The sequence below is a fragment of the Labrus bergylta genome, chromosome 11 (assembly GCF_963930695.1).
Source record: "Labrus bergylta chromosome 11, fLabBer1.1, whole genome shotgun sequence".
Classification (NCBI taxonomy): Eukaryota; Metazoa; Chordata; class Actinopteri; order Labriformes; family Labridae; genus Labrus; species Labrus bergylta.
In genome coordinates this window covers 11,928,653-11,948,628 of record NC_089205.1, presented here as the reverse complement: position 1 = coordinate 11,948,628, position 19,976 = coordinate 11,928,653, and the positions used below count along the sequence as shown (strand labels likewise).

Genomic DNA, 19,976 nt, shown 5'->3' with positions numbered 1-19,976 from the left:
CAATCATAAAAAAACTGTCAGAGGCATTTGTAGATAGTAGTCTGTGAATAAACACAATCGATGGAACTCCTATAAAACACATTGAACCAGAAAGATCGTGTCTCAGTAAAGCGTCAAAGAGATTCTTGAAGATTTTCTTTGATCTTTTCTTCTTTGAATTTGCTTGACAGGCAGAGACACGATTAGGGTGTCAAGATGTTGCAAACGTTCCAAAGGGTTTAGCTGCACAGTTAAACAATGAAACAAAAAATGTCAAATAGAGAAATAAAGATTTGAAATGTGTGTTCTTGGATGCATAAATGTGGACTACATGCAAAAAAAAGGCACATTTAGTGTTTTACACATTCAGAGTCACTGAGTCATAACACGTTTTATTGATCACCTGGGGAAGATTTTTTTTCCCCAAGCAGATTGAAGGACAGGATCAGCTGCTCAACAGAGACTCAGGAGGGAGCCCTTCAGCAGGGTAGCAGTTTGTGAATGATGTAGTTAAAACCTGGTAATCCAGTGATCCCCTTCCTGTTTAATCCATTCACATCAACCATTATGCATAAAACGAGCCGTGTCCACTAGTGGATACATCGACTTCTGCTAATGCTATATCCAGTATCATCACCAATATAGATCTGTCTACCTTTACTGGTGCTTAAAGTCCATATAATGAAGATTGTTGTGAGGAGAAGTGCCTTCTTATATGAATCATTTTGAAGACTTTTAATTGGAAGTATAAGGGGACTGAAAAACCATAGCAGATACTTCAAATGAAATGATTATTTATGGTTGACTGCGCATTGGTGTATTGTTTTCCCCTTTAATGGAGAGACATTTTGCTACCATCAGCACATTTAAGTTTGGATAATTAGCTGTCAGACAATATTAGCCATTAAATTTGAAATGAAATCTGAAAGAACTGTGGGGAAAAAAAGAAGAGACTAGTCCAAGAACTGAATAGTTGTTTGCGTGCATATGCACTGAGAAACACACACACACATACACACACACACACACACACACATTTCCCCATCGCTAAGCAGAAAAATCTGAAATAATTAAAATCATTCTGATATCCTTAAAAACATAAGCAGAAGTAGTAGAGAGAAAAGTAGTAGAGAGAAAAGTTGTTGCTATGTTTTGTCCGTTACTGCTTCCTGTGTTAATATTCCATACCACAACTGAACTCCTGTCCTTCAGGAGTTCACGCGGTCACAGTTCACAACATGGCTCATATAAAGACGGTGACAAGAAGGATTTTATGTCATTTTCACACTTTGACCTTCTTTCGACAGATAGTAGCATATAGTGAGCTTTGTACTGAATGTGAATAACAACACGGATCCATAACACACAGGCAATAAAACCAGTAGTTAATGGTTAAACTGGACCAGCACAGTGTTAGGGCTTGATTGCTGCATTAAAACAGTTGAAAGCTACGTATCTTTTTTTAATAGAGTGTGTGTGTGTGTGTGTGTGTGTGTGTGTGTGGCCATGTGTGTGTGGCCATGTGAGTGTGTTGGGGTTTGGGAGGGGGAGTCTATTGCTGTCAAACATGCAGACAGTAACAGCAGGGAAGGAACACATTTTCCTTCGAAATGACGCAGCAGAAGCCTTGTGTGTGTGTGCGTGTGCGAGTGCCTGTGTGTGTGTGTGTGTGTGTGTGTGTGTGTGTGTGTGTGTGTGTGTGTGTCAAAGTAATACATTTGCATTCTCTTCTTCATTCACCATGGTGTTTGTGCCCCATAGGGGTCTAACATCTGTGCCATGCTTATGGGGAAAGCTGCATAATGGGAACACTTAGATGGGCCACCTGCATATTATGCCTTGCGCAGCCATTGGTGATATAACAGAAACATGGAGAGTGAGTAAGAGAGAACAACTGCAACACCACAGTGTAATTGCTTGATGACTTTGTCTCCTAGGAGGTTGAATGACTGTATCAACATAGACGGTTCATTGTTACGTTGCCAACTCCTTGACGGAATTTCTCTGTGGTGGAAGCAAAAAAAAAAAAATCAATTTCCCACCTTTAAACCTTACCCTGTGGCAGCAGTTGAACTGTGCCAAGAAGAAGAGGTATTCCTTTTCCATCACAAGAACAATTACAACACAGTGTGGGTAAATGCGGGTGCTGTTGGAGATCAATCACACTTTGATGCAAATCAAATGCCAATAAAAGCACAAAAAGCTCCCCTATTCACATTTGTTTGATTTGACAGTGCTTGCTATATTGTCCTGCCAGCCTAATGTAAAGTTTACCAACAGCTAGTCAAATGCAAAAGCTCTGAACATCAAGTAAAACATAATGTGTGCTATATATGTTGTTGAGTATTGTGTGTGCATGGAGTGTAATCACATCTCTATATTGCCATCCTAACAGAGATTATTTTTAAGGAATCAAAACATATTTAAGGATGGAACTGGGGCCCTGAAAGGCTTAATGAATGGGTCCTCATCAAATGTGATTTAATAGCATGTTGGATCAATAGGATAAGGGCTGGCCTGGTGAACATTTGCCTGCTCCAAGTTATTATTGGGGTTGAATGTTCGAGTCAGCTCCCTCCTTTTCTTCACCTTTCTTTCCAGGCATCTGGACTTTTCTGCACTTCTTGGTGTGGATATATTCCCTCCAACATTACTGGCCAAGTTCAATGGGCCCACCAACAACATTAACATTACAAAAAAAAAAAAAAAAAAGAATATTGGCACATACCAATCCAGGGGAGGGGGATTACAGTTTAACATTTTGCTCGTGCAACAATAAATAAATGTGTTTTTATTGCTTTAATGAGTACTATTGATTAGTTAGGTTAAGATACAATGTGGTTATCATTGCCTAAATGTATGATCCATGGGCCCCTCCATGCAGCTTGCCCCAGATTGAACACTTACTTATCATTCAAAAAAACAATACTGAGCACAAAAAAAAGAGGGTTGCTGTAGAGGTAATGAAAATTAGCTCATAATGTCCTCTATTCTTCGGAATAAAATAATACTCTTCTACACTTAAACGTATACAGCCCCTCTGTGTTCAAACAAAAGGTGACTTTACTGCAAATAACTTGAGGTCGACAGATGAGGTGGTTCATGCACTCTTTCTCCCTTGGTTAAGAATTACTTCATTGCGCAAACAAATTACGAAGTCTGTTGTTTCACAAAACAGAGCAGCGGGGAAGTCTTCCATTCCTTCAACAGCATGGTGATTATTTTGTCACAATAAGTAGAGAGGTTTGTTTGGGTAAATGTAGAAGCATTTGAAATCACACTCGTGTGAATAAAACCAAAGTATTTAATCTCAATCTTTATATGTAGAGTATGTATTATAACACAGTCTTCAGGAGTGTCATCTCCATATGGTCAATGAGGGAAACACCTGACATTGATTAAAGAAGTGAACATTTTTATTTTATTTTTAAAGGACAGTAAAGTAAAGCAAGCTAACAAAATGTGCTCTAACTCTAAATAATCTTCGTACGCATTTTGGAAAAAAAATAGATAAAAGTGGCTTCATTTTTACATTTTTGGCTCATGTAAATCTGGTATCAAAACAACCCGATCGTAATCCTCTACAAACACACACACACACATGAACACACATATATAAAATTGGGTGGTTGGCAGCTCTCAATGTCGAGTGCCAGGTTTTAAAGTGACTGGATCGATACAGGGGAGTGAATTGCCAATTTCAGTTTGTTCTATTGAAATAGGCTGGCACTGCATTCTAGAGGGAGAGCACCTGAAATTGGCAGTGGCAGAGTGGAATTGGATTGTAAGGAAAGAAAAGAGTGAGCAGAATGATCAGGGAACAACTTGGATGTCAAAACACATACACATAGGACTTCTTTGGTCACTGATTCACACATGGTATCCAAGCCAAATTATGGAGACACCTATGAAACCCTATCCTTACACTGAAGTCTCACCTATCTGGACCCACTCACACACTCTCACCCACAGCTCAGCTCGGCTCCTTCGATTGTATCACCCATTGGCAATCAAACTCTGAGCTGGAAGAGTGGATGATTGTGTCTCCAGATAGTGAAAAGCTCATTCAGCTGATCTTCTCCATTCTGTTTACTGGGATGACATGGACTGAAGCCATCACTGAACTACAGCATGTATTGGCATTGATGGATGTCTGGCCAGAGAAACTGTACACAATTTAAGCCATAGATTTGCAGTCCTTTCTAACCCGACAAACTCAATCAACAGGGTGGAGTTCAGCTGCTTTTGAGGCTGCCCAAGGGCCCAAGTTGCTGAACTGCAGAGGATTGTTGCTCTTTCTGGGCAGCTCGAATAAGGAGCCCAGGGGTCTTCATGTGCATGACATCGTGTTTACATGTGAATTTAAATATGACATCCCGTCATATTTAATTTCAAGGCAAACAGGGGAACTATTCGCATGTAGGCTGAAAGAACACTGCCTGCTTTGGTTTTCTGCAAGCCCCAGCAAGTCCAACATGTGTGAGGACCAGAGAGGAGGTAGTGTCCTCTGCTGCTGACCTGTTTCGTGATGATGGTGGTGGCATTGTGTAGGTGTCACTGCAGAGGGTGCAGTCATCTGTCTTCACCCAACAAAGCCTGCTGAGCATTGTTACAAGACAAAGACGAAGTAAAAAAAAATTAAAAGCTCATAAAACGGCTTATTCTCTCTTAGACTTTTGCAAAAGAACAAAATATCTTTTACAATATATTGAAGGTATTAACACAAAGCTTTACAGTAACAGTTGCCAGTGACAACAGTTTTGCAAATATCGGATACTAAACTTAATCGGCCATCAGTGGCACTAGCAAACAGATCATATCATTTAAAGGAAAAGGAACTATATACAGCAATACTTACATCCCAAGAACAACAGGTAAGTATTACTATGAACAATTAATGGTTAATAGCAATTAATTAAAAAAAATAATTATATATATAGTTGTGTCTGCAATGAAACAATATAGCACATGCAATGATGTGTCACTCATTAAGTGTTGGCCGTGATGTATTCCAGCAGAAACTGCTAAGTACAACATGAAGCTTGAAAAGCTATCCATTAGTTTCCACATCGTTTTATTTAACATCATTTGCAATCTGATGTATAACTGCAGAGTATCTCAACTAATCCAAACGTAAGGTGATTACACATGGCAACCAAAACCTCTTAGAGGAAGAATGTATAACATTGTACACATAAATAAAGCAGAAATCAAGTATATCCTCTGTAAATGTCTCAGTGTCACGACTGTCTACAGAGTGAGAAGCATGAGTCCCACCAGCTGTGCTTGGACTATGAAACTGTTTTGGCAAAGGACTAAAGAAAAGAAGAATAACATAGCCTTCTCAATGCTCTCACTGTTTAGATCACAGTCATTCCGTGTCAATGTATGTGCAATATGAAGCTATGAGTTAACCAAAGTGTGCTAACATTAGCCTGCTAACACAACAATGCAGGCCACAGGCAATTGTGGTTGGAGATGTGCCACTGGAGGAGAGCGGAGGCTTCAGAATAGCCGAGGTGTCGCCAAACAGCAGTTTGTTTTGGTTTAATGCTGGTGTACATTCTTCCTTTAAACTGTAGGGCTGTTAACACTGCTGACTGCTTGGTGAACCAGGACATCATAGACTAAATCCAGACGAATTTGATTTGTTTTTACACACCCTGCAAAATAAACAGTTTTTGTTTTTGTTGAATGGCCAAGTCTTGGTTTCCCAAAGTGACATGCAAATCAGGGTCAGGCCTGAGGCATGTGGTGATGCATCTGAAGCTGTTTAGCAAAATGCCAACAAATGCCAAAATAAGTATAACCCTTTGCTCTTTAGCATTTTAGTTACACTAACAACAGCTCAGCTAAAATTAGCTAATAACTAACAGTCCAAATGCATGAATGAATCATAACTACCAACCAGACACTTGTTGTATTGTCTTCAATGAGTAACACACGCTGCTCCCTCACTCACCCGAAACAGATCAATGCTCTTTCACCCACACAGGCGAGTCTCCCCGTTTGAACTGTGATAAACGCTCCTGCAGTTCAGTATGGTTTGTATACGTGTAAAACTGACTGGAAACATGCCTTATGTTGTTTGAATGGCATAAAAATGGCTCTTGTACAGACAGTTAATTCTCCATAAAAGACACATACTCAGCTCTGCTGCTCATCCCACAAATGCATGTTCCTCACAAATGTGGCACAAAGGGAAATAAACATGCTTTCCAACGGTATAAACTTAATTGCAAAGAAGCATTGTTACATCAAATAAATAATCTACCAAACACAAATGTCCTTACTTTTTGTGCGATGTTTAAATGTGTATGCACAGGTGTTTCCATAACTGGGAGGCGGTGGGGTAAAGATTACTTGTGCTGACTCACAACATTCATAAACTAATAATAAATACACATTTATCTCTGGGTAAATAATAAAAAATACTGGCCAACACACACACACACACACATGCACAAACACCCACACACACACACACACACACACGCACACACACACAAACAGAGTGAAATCAACGTGATTGCAGGTCTGATTGGACCAACCTGATATGTGGATTTAGGCCGCAGTTGTTTCCTCACACTGTAGATGGTTATCCGACATTTTATAGCTTTGGGGGTGTGCATGCTGAGACTGTCAAACATGCACACACACATATCGTGTTCATACACACATACACACTCTGAGCAGTAAAGGAGTGCTGAGCCCCTGTGACCACAATACATCCCGTGGATTATAAAACACAATCTCACTTGAACTCAGGAGCACTTTGCCCTGCCCGTCGGAGAGAGCCAAGGTAAGACTGCAGTTGCAGGATGTTTGTTCGACTCAAAAATGACTTAAACTGTGGTTTATTTTATGAATATTATCCCCTACATAAATAAAAATCCTTTACAAATAGATTATTCATCTGTTGATACAGCATGATTGTCCATAATGATGCAGGATTATCTTTACTGTGATGCTGTAGGGATTAATGTTTGATAACACTTTCATCAATGTCTGAAAATCAAAACATTTACCTTGAGATATCTGAAAGCACTGCAGTAAAACTTTATCTTTAAGACGCTGCTGTAGCTTGCAGGTGTTTGTATATGCAGGTCACTCCACATTTGAGTGGACACCCCGAGTTTGTTAATGATAACGCAGGTTATGTGCAGCTCTTTGCCAGAGGAGTAAATAATTCACTGTAACTTGCTACACAGCCTTGAAGAACAGATGTCTGTGTAGGGCTCTGAATACTAATGTGAAGCCAGATTTCTGTTTTTTTTTTTCTACACTGATACATATTTTTTATTCCAGTCTTGAACGTAATTACAGATTACAAACCTTCTCTTGGGCTGATTTTCATTTTTAAAGACATGTCTCAAAGTAACCACTGAACTTAAGGTATCAAGTACAAGTTCAAATGGAATATCGGATACTATTCTAAACCTCCTGTGCTGATGGGAGGCTCAGCAGTAAAGCCACAAAGTACCCATGTGTGTTGCTAATTGTGGGCATATCACATTTATCACAATGACTGTCTAATATAGGATAAATCAAATGATGGGTTGTTATTGTTGGAGGCTATTTTCAGGTACATGTCTAAATGATTTATAGATAGCGTCAGCGTGTATTTTTCTGTGTGTGTGTTTCTTAGTGTTACATTTCAAGTTTGCAGGCACTTTTTAGTGACTCTGTATGATACAGAGGGGGTAATGCTCATGTTCAGCGCTCTGTCTCTCTCTCTCTTTGCCCTCGCCTGCTCTTCACAGCACATTACACCTGGTGGCTATAAGCTTCTCATTCAGCCAAATAGACACATACCCACACATACACATACAGACATTCACCTTGTTTTTGTCTCTGAGAGTACACTGGAGTGAAGCCTAATTGCTTGAGTGATATGATGGGTGCCTTTGAAAAGACTAGACCTGGCCTGTCTGGAAGATTTGTCAACTCCCTGATCCTATTTTCCTGTTTTTCTTCCCATAACTGTTATATTATTTATTTTAATGTGAGTGCCTTTTTCTCAACTTCTCAACGCTTTCCAAGAGTCCAAGGTTAATGCAAGGAAAATATGTGTGCGTCAGATCTGTTTACCATATTTTGGTTGTTTTGTGTGTGTGTGTGTGTGTGTGTGTGTGTGAGAGAGAGAATGTGTACGTCCTGCCATTGGGCCTCATTAAGCAAGGGAAGTTTGTTAGACCTTTGAGACCTTGCCTTAAGAAAACTTGGTGTCATTATTGGGTGTTAATGATGTTGGCCTCGGTAATCACTCACTGTGAATGTTTGTGTGATTGTGTTTGTTAGATGGGGAAAAGGCGCTTCTCCGGTTTGGAGGTGATCTTCATGGTCATGTTCACGTTGATGTTGGTGGTAGCCGTCACTCTCATTGGTCTGTATGTCACCGGAGAGCCTGGGACCCTCAAAGATGGTAGGTGAATATTAATGCAATTAATGCAAAGATGCATAGGTTAACTGTAACACACCTTCGCCCTGAACCCTCACCATATCCCTTCTGCTTTAGTGAAACTGCTCAAGCTTGGTATTCTCCACCATCAAAGAAGGAGAAAAAGCCTTCTGGAAACTTCCAAATTGTCTTATGCAAGCTAGCTAGCCACTGATATGTCCTGGAGACAATTGTGTGTTGTTAAGAGTAGTGAATGCGAAGACTCATAAGCTGGTAACCTTTAAAAAAGGTAATAAAGCCCATTTTCCAAGGTGGATAAGACCATATTTGCCGGCAAAAAAGGTCTACCTTAACTTTTTCTGTCTGGAGTTTGAGGCCAAATGTTAAAGTCTAGCCTTTACTGACACCAAAGTTAGAGCTACCAATACCACACATTATTAAAGGTAATCATCCACCCACACGGAATATATTTTCAGCTATAGTTAAAAGAAACATGCACTTAGTAATTATGTCTCCCTTAACAGTGACAAAGAATGCCATGCCTGAAGCATGGCATTCTTTGTCTTGTCAGGGACGTCCAAATCTGTGTTGAATACTACATTGTGAAGAAGAACTGAACTGCTAAAGCTCGCAGAAAATTCCTGTGGTAATTTAGGGAACCTTTCTAATCACTGTGGCATTGCTAACTGTCTGGTTAACAACATACACGCTTTTCAACAAAGCCTCCTAGTGGTCATTGTAATTGTGAATGGAACAACATGTATGAAATATTGGACCTAAAATTGTGATGCAACCTTTTTCTTTAATATCATTGTTAACATGTTTTTTTTTTTTTTTTTAACCGCTTACAGTATTAGACTTTCTGCTAATTCAATATGACAAGATCACTGGGTTCTGGCTTTTGATTTTTTTTTTTTTGTAAATTTTTAATCTTTTGCAGAAACCACTGAAGAATTTGTTCCTCAGTGTCCCAACATTCCTCAAGCTGAAAGAATAGACTGTTACCCTGATGCCGGAGCTTCTAAGGTATGAGTCACTTTCAGTGATTTAAAGTTATATTTGTGCTGAAGGTTTTCTCAAAACCTTGAACAAAAATGGGTATTAAGAAGGAGTTGACACCTGCCTTCCTACTTGAACAGCAACTGTGTGAGAAGCGAGGATGTTGCTGGAGCCCACTGGATGAAAGAAATGTTCCCTGGTGTTTCTTCTCCACCAACCATGGATACACCGTGGAATCAGTAGAGCGTCCCAGTGCTCATGGTAAATCCTTGTTTCCTCTTACTCTACCCTGCTCATGCACTCGTCAGCAGCTGATGAAAGCATTTGGCTTCTATTCAGTTAATTTGTGTTGCTCCACATTCCTTCAATCTGTCAGTCTGTCTTCCTCCCATCATTTCCCCTCTTTCACTTACTTTGCCTACGGCATGTTTTTTTTATGTGAAATATGACATGGATGGCATATCAGAAAACATGATTGACTTTTGCAGCATGCAGGTTTTTCCATTTTCTGCTTGATTTCACTGTCGCATGGAACTCAGTTATTGTGTACAAGCAAGAAGAACTGTTGGAAATTTTAAATCTCAGCTACATCACTGTCGAGCCCGTCTTAATAAATGAATGTAAAAGAACAATATTCAAACATATCTGGGAAATTGTTTTCTATTTTTAAGTGGTGACATTGGAAAAGGGGTAAATGCTTATAATTAAAGGAACAACCCAATTGATCTTTTGTTCTTCTTCATAAAGGCTAGATGTTATTTAACAAGGAGTTGAACAGAGAGAGCAGAGTTGAATAATAGTTGCTTAGTCTGTAGGGACTTGGGCTGGGGACTGGAGGGATGCCGGTTCAACTTGGAACCTCCAACTCTTTCGGGGCGCAAATCCCTTTGCGGCCCCCTCACTCTGACATCTCTCCGCTAATGCATGTCTGTAGGTCCTGCTTGTGCTTTCTGGCCTATGCGTGCATGTGTTTAGCATGTTTCACAATAAAATAATTTCCCTCTGGATCAATAAAGTAAATTAAATTAATACTTTTTTTTTTTTTTTTTTTAAATGAGCTCACTTCTTCTCAAAGTCTAACTCTTTCAAATGGTTTACACTTCTTCTGCCATGGAACTGCTCATAGCTGCAATGCAAATCACCCACATTTACCTCAGAGGCACCTGAGGACTGTGTAGGCTCTGTAAGCATGCTGTACCCTTTGATCTTACTGGTAAATGAATAACCTGGAACTACATCTGTGTTTGAGTGAATTCCCTTCCCAGCTAACCTGGTGCATGTTCAGTAAGGTACTCCAGGGAGGACTCTAGTGTTGAGTAGTGTGAGTCACTGATCATTGAAAGGAAAATATTTTTTTGAGTAATGTTTTATTTATTTTGAATAAAATTATTTTGCCTTAATTACTTAAACTGTTGGTGCACAGTTTATCCAACAATTATTCTTTGAAGTTTAGGATTAAGGCTGGATTTGTTGTGATCATTAGAAGCAACGCTCAGCTATAAAACCACTAAAAAAGGTATTTAAAAATAGTTGTAATGAGTGCGTAAGAGATGTGCGCATATATTTAAGGGGACATCTGCAAGTCTTGGCCTTATATTTGCTTGGCAACTAGAAGATATTTCAAGAATTGTCTGCACTCACCCAAGAAACAGTTTAAGAATGCATTTCTGTGTTTCTCCAAAACGTGTTGTTCTGTGCACAGTATGTAGCAAGTATGGTATTATAGGTAGATTTGTGAGCACTGGAGTGATTGTAAGCACATTCAGTTGCCTTCTGATTGAGTCCAGATGGCAGTTTTCTTTGTGCTTGGCTAAGCTAGCTCACTCCTAGCATTAGCTTCAGATTTATCGCACTGCGTCAATCTTCTCGTCGTCCTCTTGGCAAGAATGACGCTTTTGTTGAAGCTTTCTTCTAAACCTTTTAAGCAAAGTTTAAGCAAGATATAACAATGCCAAACAAATACAATGCATTTTCTTTCATTTGACGTTTTTTGTGAAACAAACAATAGGCAACATGTAAAACTCATATGATCTGGTTATTTTCTGAATGATATTGTGTAAGAGTAGTTCTATGTATGTGTCTTTCTGTCTTTATTTTGGGGTGTTAAGTAACAAATGAAATATATTTACTGATGTTGATATTGTAACACTGAACTGCTGTTTTTATTTTTTATTAATAAATGCTGCAGTTCTTAAAGCCCAGCTGAAGAGGATGGCCTCCCCGTCGTTATTTGGGGCTGATGTGCAGGAACTGGCATTCCATGCAGAAATGCAGACAGACAAAAGACTACGATTTAAGGTACATACTTTTTCTCCCTTCCCGCTCTGCAAACACATTTTGAGGGCAACAGAGGACTTGTTAGATAAATCACCAGTCAGATTTATTTCAAAAGCATGTCCTTTTTTTAGGGCATGTTTAACCCCAACGCTGTACAGAGCAAAAAATAAATAAATAAATAACAAAGTACGACCATGACCACGAGATATAAGGCCATGCTCACATTGCCCGAACATTTGTTTCCTCTCGTCAGATCTACGATGCCCACAGGCACCGGTTCGAGGTCCCCCACGAGCACATCAGCAGTCTCACCAGTGACCCTTCCAGCGCCATCACAGACACCCTGGAGCTGACAAACAAGCCCTTTGGCCTCACTGTGCGCAGGAAGGAGAACAAAAAAGTCCTGTGAGTGCACACTATATGTTAGTCCTTGTATATAAGAACAACAGGAGCACATTTCATGTCATCTGACGGTATTAGAATAAACACTGGACAATTCATATTGTGGATATTGAACAAAATGTCATTATTCACATTGAGGCTTGCGCTGCATTGCAACACATAATATACTATAAACATAGGGTATACACTAATGCATAGCTGCACCTGTTTAGAGGGATGCTTGTATTTCTTAGTTGATTTATTGTTGCAGCTTATTGTTATGGTGAATATCATCAAGTGCATACTAAAAGCTGTGTTCCGAGTTGTTTACATAGATGTTTTTCTAAAGGCTGCCATAGTGCCACAAACAATATTATAAGATGAGCTGAGCTGTTGAATATTTAATCCCGTGTTTGACCTTTTGCTACTCTCATACAGTTGTTATCCACAGTACTCTCACAGTTTGTTGCAGAACTGAGGACTGGCAGTTGTCAATAGATTTGCATAGATTTTTTTTTCCGGCATGCCATTTGATGAAATCATGTCAGAGATACTCAAAGAAAAATCACATTGTCATGCATTACTCCTCATGGTGACATGTAGCACCTTCCCATGTTAGTTTTCCAAAGCAATAAGTGATTATGCTCACGTCAATCCAGGCAAGTTTGTGAGCCCTGCAGGGATACTGCAGTGATCAATTACCCAAATATGTGTGTCTATGTATGTGTGGGCACACAGCTCACAAGTAGGAATGGGAACAATCCGATCTTATATTGGTATCGGGGCCGATATTGAAGTAATTAACGTATGGGATATTGGACTGAGGGAGCCAATCCACGTCCCCAATCAATTAATATGGTTGGGAACTTTAAACATTCTCAATCTCACACAGACTCACTTTGAAGACATTCAGACTCAACTGTGCCCACATATTGTCTCCATGACAACATTCACAACAGATTGAACAGCTCCTTCTTTATGATAAAAAATACAACTCTTACACTTCAGTTTAAAAGATTACATTTTAAAAACCTGACAGCTGTTGCTCCTTCCTGTTTGTATGTGAAGCCAGCACAATGCAATGCCATATACTTGCCTGGTATCTTTTTTGGTAGCAGTACTTGGTTTACTACAGCTTTCTGTAGCCTTACACATACTCCCGACAACAACAACATTATTCGCTTGATATAAAAACTTCAGAATCAGCATTGGTATCAGTACATACAGTATGTATTGGAATTGGATCAGAACTGAAAAAAAGTGGATCTGTGTATCTCTACTCACAAGCTTCATATTGAACCCTTGGCATTACAATTATCATTATTATCATTGATTCTATGGATAGGGCACCTTTTGATAAATAGTTGCTTTGAGGACACAACACAACTCCATGTTTTTTTATTTTACTTTTAAGATGCATGTACCATAATCTTGACATCAACACTAATAGTGTATTGCACATCGCTGCGGTTAGTTTGTTGTGAATCAGAGCTGACTGCCAATTACAGGGCATGACGAATTTCCTCACGAGGCAAACATTTATCTCATATCTAGATGACTCAGAGGTTCCTTTTCTGGAAAGGCGAAAGCCACAGTTTCTCTTTTGACATTTGAGCGGCGATTGTGCAGCTATGATCAAACATTTAGTAACTAGCTCTTTGTATTGGTGTCAATCGTTTGAAGTGTTTATCTGCCCTGAGTATTTTATCTAATTGTCCACACTACAAAAAAAAGACAACCTCATTTTACTTGTGATATGTGGTTTCATCACATGATGGCCTTTGGCTTCTCACATAATCTTACATCACTTATACATTGTCTTGTTTTGCATATACATGACCTTCAAACAGACTAAGAGGCTGTTGAGAAGATTATCAGATCAGTAATCAAATCGCTCTCACTTTACTTTGCTCTCATAACCCTGTCTTTATGAGGCCAGTTGTTATGTGAATCTCCATAATTCCTCCTGGCTCTATGTCCTTTTTTAAGTTACAGGTCAGATTTAGCTTCTCATATTTAACCTATAGGACAAGAAAAAGATTCACAACCGTGATTGACGGTCAACACCTTCACCATCGGACAGGAGGCCGATATTGAGTCCATCACTGGGGAGAGGATCAAGGCGCGTGTAATGCGTGACCGCAAAAAGCTGAAGGTCTTCTAAAGGGAATCGAGTCAGTCACAGAACTGGTGGATGGGAGCACAATTGTCAATACATTTTGCTTAAAGTCAAAGTAACTTAGTTGTTTTAGCAGTGCCGCATCCAGACTCATTGATGCCTCAAAGTATGAGTCAGACAACAGCTTGAACAGACTAAATTAAACACACACGAGGCCTTAAAGTGCTTTTTCCTGCTCTTGAGGTCAATATTGCTTTCAAGAGCAACATTTATTTCACTTGTTTTATGTTTCTACAACTGTTTGATATTTCAGAATCACCTAGGCAGCATTTGATGACTTTAATAAGTCAGTAAAGTTGGGTGATAACAAGGTTAATGGACATATGATTGCTTTTTATACCTTATCTTATCTCAAATGTTATCATAAATTGTTTTGGTCAAGCATCATTTCCTCCAACTATTCAAAGTTTTATCAACAAGTACATGGACTATGGGTTACCATAAACACCCAGCTCTTTGACCTGCCAGGCGAGTGTGTGGATGCTTCCTTTTGTAACAAAAGAAGCTACTCAAATGTAACTAGTCATTCTTCATTCAATTTGAATTATTTACTTAATTTAGTTTATTTCTGGTAATGTGTTTCTCTGATGTGTTTGTGTGCATAACTTTTAATTTAATTAACCGCAGAATTAAACTGTACTTGTCCATTATGTCACTATATCTTTGTTTGTCTGCTGTATATGGTTGGAGTTTAGGCTTAGTATTTCAACCACCGGTGTATGTCTTGTTTTGAAGGCTGGAGAAAAGCTACCCAGAGGGCTTATTAGAGCTTGATGGGATGGTCTGTCTTCTCTTTGTTTTTTTTCTTTCTACAACTCAACTCCTTCACACGTCCTTGTCTTGTTCCCACTCCCACTCTCCTCTCACTGCATCTCACTCTCACTTTATTTCTCCCTCCTTTTGTCTCACATTTCTTTCTCTCTCTCTCTCTCTCTCCCCTGGTCTTTCTTTCCCACATACCCTTGCTCTTTCTCACATCAGTCTGTCTTCTCGCCTCCCAGTACTGACTTGTGCTTTCTTTTTTTATATATATTTAGGTTTGACACTACAATGGGCCCACTGGTGTTCGCTGATCAGTATCTGCAGCTGTCTGCTAAGCTCCCATCCCATAATATTTATGGCCTTGGAGAGCATGTGCATAGACATTATCTTCATGACACATACTGGAAAACCTGGCCAATCTTCACCAGAGATGCTTTCCCAAATGGGGTGAGGAGTGCACACATGTACATATTCACTTTTTTTTAAAGACAAACCTATGCACACACATCTACACATGCATCTGCATCAATACACGTCAATCCTAATAATACTCTGCTGTGTGTCAGACACCATGTGTGTTCAAAGGCTTAGACTTGACAGATCTCAACATGCTGTGTGTGTGCATGTGCGAGATGCATGTTAACATGTGCCTGCAACATGTGTAATTCTCCTTCCCAAAGGGTTTATAATTGAAGGCCTTGTAAGCTGATTAGGTGGTGAAGTCAACCCCTCAGTCTCAATACGTCTCCTGCATCCCTCGTATGCGTCACAAGCTCTCCCATTTGTTCCTTCATCCATCTGTCTCTGCTTCTACCCTGCAGGGATCCCACAACCTCTATGGACACTATCCTTTCTTCCTCTGTCTGGAAGATGAGAGTGGAAAGTCGTTTGGGGTCTTCCTCATGAACAGCAACGCAATGGGTAAAGATGAACACATAATGCAAGCACACGTGACAGAAACAAACAAATACACCCGTTTTATGGAACAGAGCCGATTACCTCAGAAGTAAACAGGAGCAAAACCACCTGTTTTTTTAAAAACAGGCAGCACATGTAGAAAAAGAAGAGAATAGACGCACAGTCGAAATGTGGACATTCAAACACAGACTCAGTTACAGAGCTCACAGTGCACCTTCGATACATCAGGAACTCAAACAGAAGATTAAAGTAAACCATTTCATCGCTCTGTGTAAAATGAACCAATCTAAGAAAACATTGTGTTTCAATATTGCAAAATATTTGTGTTTCATTCTTTAGAAGGAGATGAATGGAAGCATTCACAGTCCTAAAAGAATAATAAAAAAAACAATATTCTCAGAAAAGAGGTGCTGCAGGAGCAAAAATATTTGAGAGGGATTTAAGGAGTTATGATTTATAGTTCAGAATGGTATTGGGACATGAGTTGGCAGAGTTTCCATGTCTGGTGTCTTTTTTTTAATTTTTTTTTTTTTTTTAGAGGTGACTCTGCAGCCCGCTCCTGCTGTGACCTACAGAACTATTGGAGGAGTCCTTGACTTCTACATTCTCTTTGGTGACACACCGGAACAAGTGGTGCAGGAATTCCTGGTGGTGAGAAGAAAAAAAAAAAAATTTTTACCTTATACTTTGTACAACTCCATTAAGGCCAGGTTTTCTAGCTCTCTGTTATGTCAAAATATTTTGAGAGTCAGAGTTTCCTCTGCAGAGTAATTCAGTTTAAAAATATGTCTCATTGTGTTGTCCAGCTCATTGGCAGACCCGTCATTCCTCCCTACTGGTCACTGGGTTTCCAGCTTTCTCGGTGGGACTACGGAAGCCTGGATGAGGTCAAGAAAACTGTTGAGAGGAACCGTGCTGTGGGCATCCCATATGTAAGTCTTTCAGCCTGCTTAGAAATTGTGTTTGTCTTCGAGCCTAGGTGATAAAAGAAAATGTGGGTTGTAAAAATTTTAATCCCCAGATCAAATCTTTGCGATACCATAAATCCCATGTGTCCTTTTGTTTGTCACGTTCACGTTCAATATCTAAAGTGTTAGTGGTAAATGTCCGGCATATCAATTCTTGTCAGATTTGTTTAATGCTTGTGTTGATACTCACAATAAAAAGGCCCAATAAACTCATATCAGACTTGCTGTAAGGTGGTGGCGCAAGTTCACATGTGCACCATGACAGTGTGAAACCTAAAATCGGTTTCAAGATACTATAGTCAAGGAAATGAAGCCACGAGACTGCTTTTATTGATGTTCTTTGCTAAGTCAGAAAAAAAGAATCTGGGGACAAAATCTGGTCAAATCTTTGAATGCGAGATATCTATGTTTTTTTTTTTAAACTCTTTTTATTTACATTTTTCAATAAAGTGACAAAGATTTGTAAATGACAATGATACAGTTCTGAAGTAGTTTGTCAACAAACCCATAGTGCGGTGTATTTCTTTGGCAGCTGTATGGCATTTTGTGGGTAAGGTAAAAAAGGAATCCAGCTCACCTAGTGCACACCTTGTTAAATTGTGAACCACTCATGCACTGCTGTGTGTTTCCAGAGGCGAGAGCCTTAACCGCTACACTATCTGCACAGACGTGATGTGGAGGTTGAAGCAGGAGTCGGACAGACAGTCAGAGTGATAGGGATGGCCTTTAGCTTAGACGGGGTAATCCAGCTTTCTGTCAAATAATGAAGAGTCTGCCGGGCTCTACAGGTTCAATCCTGGGACAACTATTTTTCAAGCATCGCTGAATGTTAGCGCTGATCAAAGATCAATCGACCGAAATTCTTTCATTATCTCATTCGTCCTGATCGGAATGTTAAAACTACTCTAACTGCTCTTCCATTCTGAGACACTTGATAAATAGCAGTTCTGGTTGACATTTTGTCAGGGATGAGCCTCACATCTTATCTCCGTCTAAGCCGGCAACTAGTAACTATGAAAAGTCCATTCCACGCATGGCACTGATGTTTGATGTACCTTCTTTACTGTAATTACAGTAATTAGTAATTATAAATAATAATAATATAATAAAATTAGTAAACTCTGAGCTTTAATCTTTATATGCCCCCAATAAAACACTTCAACTCTATCATAACTCAGCAAAGGACTGCTCGAATCAAGGACACGGTTTGAACTCTGCCTTATTTAAAGATCAAACAAAAACAGATTTCAAACCATATCAATATTTTACTCTGGTAATCTTCAATCTTACTTTCATAGAAAAAGACATTAGGATGCAGCTGCTTCCTCTCCTGCCGTACTCAGGGACATATTTGATAACCATTAGATAGACCACAAAGGGCATTATCACATTCTCCCTAATACGTCTGGAGCTGATTACCATTAGAGGAAGGATCTGGCAGAGCCGTCCAAACCATCTGCTCTAGTGATATGAAGTAGGACTTTGCCAGACAACAGACAGACAGGGAACGAGCATAAAAATCACACCCTGACCAAGAAAAAGAAAGACAGAATGAAAGATTGTGTTAGAATTCCCTTCGTCCTCCAAAGGTTTAGCAGCACATTAACCTGTTGTTTGCACTCACACCAGGTCTCCAAAAGCCCAGCAAAGGACGGTCAAAAGACAAGCTAGCAGTTTAACACATTTGTTCACAGTGCAAATGCTTAGCAGTGATTTTATTAGCCATGCTGAGACTGGAATTTACTGTGTTAGGATGATGCATTACAGTGTTATTGAAGGTGCTGAATTTTTGAGTGGATATGTCCAAGTCATGCACAGAAGAGGGAGCATGACTGGATACATTTAAGAGGTATTACCAAGCTCAAAATTAGCTTGTTTTATTCATGCAAAATGCAAATGAGAAAGCCATTTTAGAATTTCCAATTAAGCTTTGAATATCAAAAGGCATGTATTTGGAAGTAAACTCGTCAATTTATGCATACAACATTCTGTTTTTCCAAAAGATCATCTAATTGCAAGACTAGGACACTGATTTCTTGTTGAAAATGAAATATGAGGAAAATTCCAAATTTACAATAAGTTTTTTTTTTCTCCATTCAGGACATTCAGTACACTGATATTGACTACATGGAGGATAAGAAAGATTTCACGTATGACAAAGCCAAGTTCAGTGAGCTGCCTCAGTTTTTTGAGTACCTTCATGAGAAGGGTCAGAAATACATCCTCATTCTGGTAAGAACTACTTCACTGTCGATATGCAATATATAGCCCACAGTTTACATTTAAACAAAAAAGTTACCCTTAAAAGTACCTACCCTTTCACTTCTGTTCCTTTTCTAAGTAGTATACTTAGTAGAAAGCTAATTCCATTAGGCAAGATATTCTTGTATGTTCTTGTATTTTTGTCTTGGATGAGTAACACCAATCAGTAAGGATTTTGTACATTCCAATTTTTAAATGTGGATAACACAGGCAGCCATTCCATAAAGTTTGTAATGAAGGTTCCATACTGTTTTTCACTGGCAGCTCATTTGAAACAAACAACTGTTTTTCTTTCTCATGTTTTTTTTTTTCCTTTTGTCCCCAGGACCCTGCAGTAGCTACCAGTAAGAGAGTAGGGAACACACCATATGAGTCCTATGACCGTGGCACTAAGAAGAATGCCTGGGTGACTGAATCTGATGGGAAAACTCCTTTGTTAGGAGAGGTGAGCTTCCTCTTGGTTCAAGGCACAAATAGTGTATACATATACTCCCTGGTTTTCCTCCTCTGGCCTTTTCAACACCAACCCTCCATCCAGTGTACTTGTCTTTATCTGCATTTTTTGTAAGTGGCTTGTCATATAGTTGTAAAGTCCAATCAAGATGTCTATATGGGTCAACCCTAATGCTGCACACTGCAGGTCAAATGCAAATGACCCTGTATGTTGAAGGCCTAGTGAAATATGTGACCATTTTGCCAAAAGGGGTAAATGCACCTTTTATACCCTTCAGCCATGACAGTGACATAGCAGTAGTGTCTACAGAAATGGGCTTACCAATAAGTTGGGATCTAGTTTATGTCTGATCACCATGATATATTCATATCATGGAGGGGCGGCTTTGGCTCGTTG

General features: G+C 39.4%; 1 protein-coding gene across 1 annotated transcript in view; it reads left to right on the top strand.

Annotated features, from left to right (window-relative positions):
• Nucleotides 1–6,631: 6,631 nt before the first annotated feature.
• si (sucrase-isomaltase) overlaps nt 6,632–19,976 on the top strand; it is a 68,331-nt gene continuing 54,986 nt past the window's right edge. Inside the window, exons 1-12 of the mRNA XM_020643369.3 lie at nt 6,632–6,781; nt 8,281–8,404; nt 9,321–9,406; nt 9,520–9,640; nt 11,568–11,677; nt 11,910–12,061; nt 15,254–15,425; nt 15,800–15,899; nt 16,435–16,547; nt 16,703–16,828; nt 18,965–19,096; nt 19,452–19,571. Of these exons, the coding sequence (XP_020499025.2) occupies nt 8,281–8,404; nt 9,321–9,406; nt 9,520–9,640; nt 11,568–11,677; nt 11,910–12,061; nt 15,254–15,425; nt 15,800–15,899; nt 16,435–16,547; nt 16,703–16,828; nt 18,965–19,096; nt 19,452–19,571 (1,356 nt within the window). The 5' untranslated portion in view covers nt 6,632–6,781. The remainder of the gene's footprint in view (nt 6,782–8,280; nt 8,405–9,320; nt 9,407–9,519; nt 9,641–11,567; nt 11,678–11,909; nt 12,062–15,253; nt 15,426–15,799; nt 15,900–16,434; nt 16,548–16,702; nt 16,829–18,964; nt 19,097–19,451; nt 19,572–19,976) is intronic.